The sequence below is a fragment of the Elephantulus edwardii genome, unplaced genomic scaffold (assembly GCF_000299155.1).
Source record: "Elephantulus edwardii isolate Elephantulus edwardi_28Jun2011 unplaced genomic scaffold, EleEdw1.0 scaffold00129, whole genome shotgun sequence".
In the NCBI taxonomy this organism is placed as follows: domain Eukaryota; kingdom Metazoa; phylum Chordata; class Mammalia; order Macroscelidea; family Macroscelididae; genus Elephantulus; species Elephantulus edwardii.
Window position 1 is genome coordinate 4342646 of NW_006399879.1, and position 8404 is coordinate 4351049.

The 8404-nt window shown below is 55.6% G+C and overlaps 1 protein-coding gene across 1 annotated transcript in view; it reads right to left on the bottom strand.

Annotated features, from left to right (window-relative positions):
* Positions 1-1053: 1053 nt before the first annotated feature.
* Positions 1054-8404, bottom strand: part of FAM53A (family with sequence similarity 53, member A) — a 16285-nt gene continuing 8934 nt past the window's right edge. The window contains exons 4-5 of the mRNA XM_006893649.1: positions 8288-8396; positions 1054-1332 (exon numbers count right to left, since the gene is read on the bottom strand). Coding sequence (XP_006893711.1) covers positions 1054-1332; positions 8288-8396 — 388 coding nt within the window. The remainder of the gene's footprint in view (positions 1333-8287; positions 8397-8404) is intronic.

Below are 8404 nucleotides of genomic sequence, written 5' to 3' on the forward strand. Positions count from 1 at the left end.
GTGGTCAGCATGGCCCTTCCCGCACACGGACGCCCACCTTGCCGGGTAGTCCCACGAGCTGTGCAGGGCACCTGACACAGGGACGGAGTGAGGAGGAGGAGGGGACGCACCTGGCGTGTTGAATCACAAAGTGAAAGAGCCCAAGATCCCCCCACCTCACAGGGCACGGGCCAAGGTGGTTCAAGACAGCTCGGCTGGTCTGAACAATCGTTCTCTGTCCTCCTTCAGTTGGAAATCGGCGCAGGTCAGGCAGATGGGGGGCAGGGGCGAGTGACCTTCCAGAATCAACAAATGACTACCAAGATTATGAATGCCTTCTTCCCATATCATAAACTCCTTCCTGTTAAACCACAGGGCCTGAGACAGAGAAGTGTTACAAACGCCTGTGACCTAAACTCCACTCACAGTTGTCACCTGGGTCCAATCCCCTCTGGGGAGCCAGGCCAGCTCCACAGGCCCCTCAGTCACAGAGGCTGACCCAGCGGTCACCCTTGGTGTAAACCTACAGCTAATCAAGTCCATGGCACTCTCGGCCACTCCACAGTTAGAAAACAACAGTCCAGGGCACCCCTGGCTGCCATCCTAACCATCGCCAGGCACCATGGTACCAGGAGGCAGGCCATGCACTGACCTCGGGGGAAGCTGCCCATGGCAAGTGCTGCCTGTTGCCTGTCTGGCAGCACCACTTCCGGCTGGAAACTGTGAGGCAGGTGCCCAGGACGGTCATGTCCTTACTGTCCACACAGCCAGGTGTCATGCTAGTGCAGGGTCCCAAGACACCACCCGCCGGGGTCTGCCCCCCAGTCACCATTGCCCACGGAAACCCGCACCTCTCGCCGCACCCCCAAGCACACATGCACACGAGTGGATCTGCGGACGCACGTTTAATAGAATGCCCTTCTGAAAATTCATTCCAAAATAGAGAAGCTTTCTCCAGAACTGTAAAAGCCATAAAAATGCAAAATACTTCTTTAGGAAAATTTAATCAAAAGGATGCCTCAACGTTCAAAGGACGCGGACCCGTGATCCGCGGCCGGCCTGGGCAGACGGGCCTCAGTTGTTCTCGATCTGCTCCAGGTCCAGGTCAGCACAGTCCAGCGGGAAGATGCCCTCCTCCTCCTCCGCGCTGTCCCCGTCGCTGGGGACCCCTGCGCTCTCGCTGTCCCGCGGCGTCCAGGGGCGCAGGACCCTCGCGGGGCTGGAGCCCGGTGTGGCGCTGCTGGGCAGGTCCTGCGAGTCACACGGCGACGACACCACGGTCTTGGCGTGAGCGTCGTCCTCGTCCTCATCGTCGTAGTCCAGGGAGCACAGGCTCTTGGAGTTCTTCAGTGTCTGCAAGGAGAGGGGTGAGGGCGAGGTCGGCGGCGAGCTGCATCCCCGTCTGCTCCAGCCTCTGCTCCAGCCTGGCCTCGGCCCTGCGGCCTCAGCGGGCACCCCAGGGCTCCTCTCCATCCATGGCGGAGGGGCCACCAGTGCCCTGCCCGCCCTCCGCGGCCATCATACGGCTCCATGTGGACCCACAGTCTACACCCCAGACAGCCGTGTCTCCCCAACCACAGCAGTCCTGAGCCTGTCCTGTCTGCGCCCAGCTAGTGCACTGTCTAAGCATGCCCAGTGCTGGGCAAGCCCAGTGGACACCTCCCTAGTGACCCTGGGGCCCAGGAGCCCCATCCCATGGCACCTCTGTGGAGCTGCCTTCTTAACCATGACCCCCTCCACCCCACCCCCGTCCACCCCAGACCAACCCCTCCAACCCTGAGCAACCCCTTCACCCCGACCCCCTCCACCCCACACCAACCCGGTCCACCCCATCCCCGTCCACCTCAAACCAACTCCCCTCCACCCCAGACCAACCCCCGTCCTCCCTAGACCGACCCCCTCCACCCCACACCAACCCGGTCCACCCCATCCCCGTCCACCTCAAACCAACCCCCCTCCACCCCGACCGACTCCCTCCACCCCACACCGACCCCTCCACCCTACCCCCGTCCACCCCAAACCAACTCCTGTCCACCCCACACCGACCCTCATCCATCCCAGACCAACCCCCTACACCCCAGGCCAACACCTCCATGCCAGACCAACCCCCTCCACGCCAGACCAACCCCCTCCACACCACACATGGACAGGGCTGTGTCTGTCTGTCTGTCTATGTCGTATGAGAAGAGCTGTACATAGGCAGCAGGTAGGAAAAGTGATCAGATCCCTAAACTCCCCTCCCCACCCCCTGAGGAGAGGTGGACGTCTCTGGAATGGGGGGTGCCAGGCTCAGGGGGCCACATGGTGACTAGCACCCCAATGCAGAGACCTGGCCCCTGAAGGACTTTCCCTGTGAAACGGGACCAGGTCCCAGGGAAGAGCTCCAGGTAGACACGGGGTTCCCAGCATGCAACTGCCGCACAGCACCCTGTAAAAGGCTCAGGCAGCGGGGCATACCCACACACCGAGCCTCCCCAAGCAGAAATGGAAACGCCCGACTGTCACGCACCGAGAGAAGAGGGAAGGTGAGAGGTGGGACGAAATCAACAGCACAGACAACCTGGAGAGGCAGGCTGAGCCCGGAGGGCAGCATCCCATAACCCCACCTCGTCGGCCACCCAGGGGGAAGATATCGCACCCCTGAACTAAGGCAGGGGTGGAGGGCTCACAGAGACCCCCAGGTTCTTCCAACAGGAACAGAGACAGGAAAGAAAATCAAAGACTCTAAGTTCAAAGGACAATGAACCATGTGAACTTCAGTCTCCATGACCCTGAGGTCCAGCTGCCCTGTAGATGGCCCTGAACGGGACCGAACAGAAGATCCTGATGGAGTTGTATGCGCCGTCCAGTCACTTGAGACTCACACTGACCCTACGTGCCTCTGAATGAACCCTGCCCTAAGCTGAGCCAACCTCATCGTCTCTGACACACCTCACCCCATTACCCCAGTCACTGAATCAATCCACCTCATAGAGGGCCTTCCATTTCTGCACTGTCCCTCCACCCTCCCAAGCATGACGTCCCTCTCCAAGGACTGGCCCTCCTGGCCCTATGTCCAAAGTATGTCAGACGGAGCTTCAGAATCTTTGCCTCCAAGGAGCAGCCCAGTTTCACTCCTCTAAGAGCAACCTGTTTGTTCTCCTAGCAGTTCGTGGTATACTCAGTACTCTTCTCCAGCACCACAGCTCAAAGGCATTCATTCTCCTCCTAGCAACCCTAGTCATTGTCCAGCGGTTTTTTTTTATTTTCTTTTAATAATTTTTAATGAACATTTACAGAGATTTTAGATTTCCATTCATTCATTGTTGCACTTTTCTCCCTGCCCAGCCCTCTTCCCCCACCCACTCCCTCGTCCAGCTTTCTGATGCACAGCAAGTAATGGCGAAGGCCATGGCCTGGATCAGGTGCACCTCAGTCTCTAGACTGACATTGTTGCTCTTCAGTATTCTGAAGAGATCCCTGACAGCAGACTTTCCCAGTGCAATTTGTCTTTTGATTTCCTGGCTTCTGGTAGCAAGAGTGTTGACTGTAGAGCCAAGCAAACTGAAGCTGTCAACAACCTCAATCTCCTCACGTCTATCATGATGCTGCCAATCAATCCAGTGGTGAGAATCTTTGTTTTCTTGATGTTGAGCTTCAATCTATATTGAAGGCTGCAGTTCTCGACCTCCTGCAGCAAGTGCCTCTGGTCCTCAATTTCAGCAAGCAGGGTTGTGTCATCTGCATAACACAGGTTGTTGATGAATCTTCCTCCAATCCTGTTGCCACATTCCTCCTCACAGAGCCCAGCCTGCCGACGATCTGTACTGAATATAGACTGAAAAGGTACGGAGATAGGACACATCTCTGGTGTACACCTTTACTGATTCTGAACCAGGCAATGTTTCCTTGCTCTGTTCTGATGAGTGTCTCTTGGTCCAAGTATAGGCTTTGCATAAGCACAGTCACATTTTCTAGGATTTCCATTCTTTTCAGAGTCAGCCACAGTTTGTTGTGATCCACACAGTCAAATGCCTTTGCATAATCAATGAAATACAGATAGACATTCCTCTGGTACTCTCTGCTTTCAGCTAAGATCCATTTAACGTTAGCTATAATATGCTTAGTGCTACAGCCTCTTCTAAACCCAGCCTGCACATCTGGCAGTTTTCTGATGATGTGCTCTTTAATTTTTTTTCTCATTTTCAGCAGGATCTTGCTTGCATGTGATATTAATGCAAGTGTTCAGTCATTTCTTTACTCTGTCGGGTCACCTTGTTTTTGAAATGGGAACAAATATGAATCTCTTCCAGTCAGTTGGTCAAGTGATTGTCCTCCATATTTCTTGGCACAAGTTACTGAGCACGTCCAGGGCAGCGTCTGTTTGTTGAAATATGTCAACTGGTATACTGTCAATTCCTGGGGCCTTGTTTTTTGCCATTTCCTTCAGAGCAGCCTGAACTTCCTCCTTCGTCACCACAGGCTCTTGATCATATGTTGTTTCAGGCAATTTTTCTGTGTCCACCAATTCTTTTGGGTACAGTGACTCTGTAGACTCCTTCCATCTTCTTTTAATGCTTCCTGGATCATTTCATATTCACCCACAGCGTCCTTAAGTATTCCAACTCAAGGCTTGAATTTTCCTTTCACTTAAGAAATGCTGAGCAAGTTCAGCCCTTCTGATTTTCTGACTCCAGCTCTTTGCGCCATTCATTGTAATACTTCACTCTGTCTTCTCGTGTTGCCCTTCTGTTCAACATCTTAACCAAAAGACCTTGGCAGTACCCTGCTGCGCTACGAACTGAGAGGGACCACACAGAAGTTCCCTGATAGAGGGGTGAACACAAAGGGCACAGTTCAAAATTATTTTAAAAATAAATAACGCCTAAATAAATAAATAAAAACAAACAACGCCTACGCCCACGCTTCTTGGCCTGACAGAGCCAGAAGACTCCCTGGCCCTTAGTCATCAGGCCTGGAGCTGAAATCACGGACTACTCACAACTTCTATCCAAACTGTTCTCTTGTCGTGACAGAGGCGCCATCCAGTCAGAAGGGACTCGGAGCTGACTCTCGAGAGGGTTTTGAAAGGCGTGAAACCACACGGGAGGAGAACGCTCATCTTTCTCCCACAGAGCAGCTGGTGGATTCAAACTGCCCACCTTTGGGTTAGCAGTGCCACTCTGTACCCACCAGAGCTCCCGAGCCAAACAACAGAGAGGCCTGTAAGGTTAACAGCACCACACTGGCTGTGAAGACTGCACTCTGGAGTGACCGCTATACGAGACCAAAGGGCAGTATCAGCCTCCGGGGAAAACTCCGAAGAAAGGAAGGGAGAGGACAGAAGGATGAATGTAAACGGGGAACGGGGAAGAGGGAGGCACACCCTTATGATGCGGGAATTATGATCAATGTCATGAAATGCGATGTGTATGAAAGGCTGAATAGAAAACCAATTTTTCACCGAGAACTGTCACTCAAATCTCAACAAAATTAAAAATAAGTGCAACAATGAATGAATGCAAACCCAAAATCTCTGTAAATGTTCATTAAAACTAATAAAATTTAATAATAAAAAAAGAAAAAAAAAGATTAAAAATAAAAAAAGGGTGAACCATGTGCATGTATGTGCTCAAACTGACACGAGAACCTCGAAAGGTTAGATAAGCTATTCACGCTGACAGAAGGGACAGTCCAGGAAAGGACAGTGAGCAGAGCTGCAGACTGGAAGGAGGTGGCTGGGGTCACCGAGCCCGACACGAGGGCCGCGGAACTGCCGCTGTGTGACCGTGAAAGGTCAACTGGAAAAAGACGGTCCCTGGCCTCCCAACTGTGCAGACGCAGCCCAGCCATCGACACACCAGCGTCCTCCATCAAACCACAACTCTTTTCTTCAGCAGCACAGACCAGTGTTTGGGACACAACGCCATGACCCACCCGTGCAGGACAGTGAGGGCGGGAGTAGGAGTACCCAGGCCTCATGGAGAAGATGACCGCACCAGAGGGGTTACCCACACGGAGGCAGCTGGTGCCTCTGCTAAAACGTCTCGTCACTATGTATGTGTTAAGGAGTGAACTGTGTCTCCAAAAACGTATGAACCCCTTCCTAAACAACATGCCTCTGGAAACTATGATCTTTGAGGATCGATAGTTCTCGAAAGGCTTCAGGTCGCTATGAGTCATGCTTGACTCGACAGCATCAACAACAAGAAGCTTACTGTGTCCAGCTCTGGTTACAATTCAGAGTGGTCTCTGAGCGGTGACAGAGAAGCCATTCCAACTGGTCAAAGCCACGCACTCGTCATAGTTCTAGGGAACTCTGGCGGCCCAGCAGGCAGGGAGTGAACTCAAGGCAGGCACGGAGACTCCACCAGCTAAAGCAGACTCCTCGGGCAATTACAGCCTGGGAAAACCCACCAGAGGGTCAGCTACGAGTTGGTTCTGGTCCAACAGCAATGGGCTTGGGTTTTTGTGGTGCCTCGCTTACAGCAGGGCTGGACAACCAAGACAGGAAGGTGCCCGGAAGAAGAAGAGAAGACGCTGGGCTGGAAACGTAAAGGACTGGCTTCTTTGGAGAAGCAAAGGCAGATCGAGTTGCCCAAGGAATCCTAAAACTCCGGGCTTTCCCAACACTGCATGTGACTCACCACGGACATCTACCTTCTCCAGAACCTTCCCTGTCTACACCCCGGGGCTCAGAAGAAAAGTATTTCAGCAAACAAAGTACCAGCCATATGGACACGCACTCCTCAGTCACCGGGAGAATATTCCAGAGAGCCCAGCAGTCAGGAAGGCAAGGTCTGTAGTCCATCAGGCGTGGAGCCCAGTGGCCTCGGCCACCAGCCACCGAGCCCTGGAAATGCGGCCAGTGCGGCTGAGGAAGGGAGTTCCTGACTGTAACTGACAGTGACAAAGACTCTAAACTCCAGCAACAGCGTTCTCACCGGAGGGCGGCCCAGGTGTCACCCACCTGACCCCAGACACAGACAGACGTCTCGCTTCACACAGAGCACCTCAGAGTATGAGGACTGGGGACCCAGGAAAGGAGTCCGATTCACTGATAAACGGATCCAGGACTGTGGAGTCTGGGAACTTGCTAAGGCCACAGGTCCCCATGCTCGGAAGACTCTGTGCCCCACGGCCACGTGGGAAGGTAAGTGGCCAGGGGGCCGCCTGTGTCCCCACCAGCTCAGCCTCAGCTGCTCAGGCCTATGGGGCCCTCCCTCACGCCCTCCACGTGCAGTCAGGGGCACGAAGTCCCCAAGTGGCTTCTCGAGTACAGAGTGGGCAGTCCCAGGACACCCATGCACCTCAATGACACCCTCTCCAGCTCGGTGAACTGGAGGAGAGCCCCATCACCAAAGACCCCACAGTGAACCAAGCCCGGCCGGGTACACGGGGCTTGGCCACTTAAATCATCAGTGCTCACCCTCCAGAACCCCACTGAGATGACCCCGGGGTGAAGGGGAACAGCACTGAGGCCCAGGGGCAGGGGTCCTCACCAGGCCCTAGAGGGAGCCCTGTTACTGGTCTTCCCATGGTTGGGGGCCTTGGAGAGGCCAGACCAAGAGCGCAGGCTAGAGGGGGCTGGAAAACGGGGACCTGGGGGTCAGGCAGCTGCAGCTCCTGAAGGACGGGTCCCCCACAGACCAGAGTGCACCCCACAGCTGCAGGTCCTGCCTCCCCGGCTCCTTGCACCCCACAGCTGCAGGTCCTGCCTACCCGGCTCCTTGCACCCCACAGCTGCAAGTCCTGCCTCCCCGGCTCTTTGCACCCCACAGCTACAGGTGTATCCCCTGCCTCCCCGGCTCCTTGCACCCCACAGCTGCAGGTCCCCCCCACCGTCTCGCCGGCTCTTTGCACCCCACAGCTTCAGGTCCCGCCTCCCCGGCTCCCTGCACCCCACAGCTGCAGGTGTGTCCCCTGCCTCCCCAGCTCCTTGCAACCAACAGCTGCAGGTCCCCCCCCCCGCCTCGCCGGCTCTTTGCACCCCACAGCTTCAGGTCCCGCCTCCCCGGTTCCGTGTACCCCATAGCTGCAGGTGTGTCCCCTGCCTCCCCAGCTCCTTGCAACCAACAGCTGCAGGTCCCACCTCCCCAGCTCCTTGCACCCCACAGCTGCAGTTGTGTCCTCCACCTCCCTGGATCTTTGCATCCACAGCTGCAGGTCGCACCTCCCCCGCTCTTTGTACCCCACAGCTGCAGGTGTGTCCCCCACCTCCCTGGATCTTTGCACCCACAGCTGCAGGTGTGTCCCCCACCTCCCCAGCTCCTTGCACCCCACGGCTGCAGGCCCCGAGTGTCCCTGGGCGCCCTGCCCCGCGCCTCACCCGTGTCATCTTCAGGAAGTCCAGCGCGGGCCTTGGCCAGCGTGTGTCCTCGTCGCGCCGGCGTTTGCGCCGCCCTGGCCTCTCGTCCAGCACGCACGGCTGTGAGCGGCTGCGCAG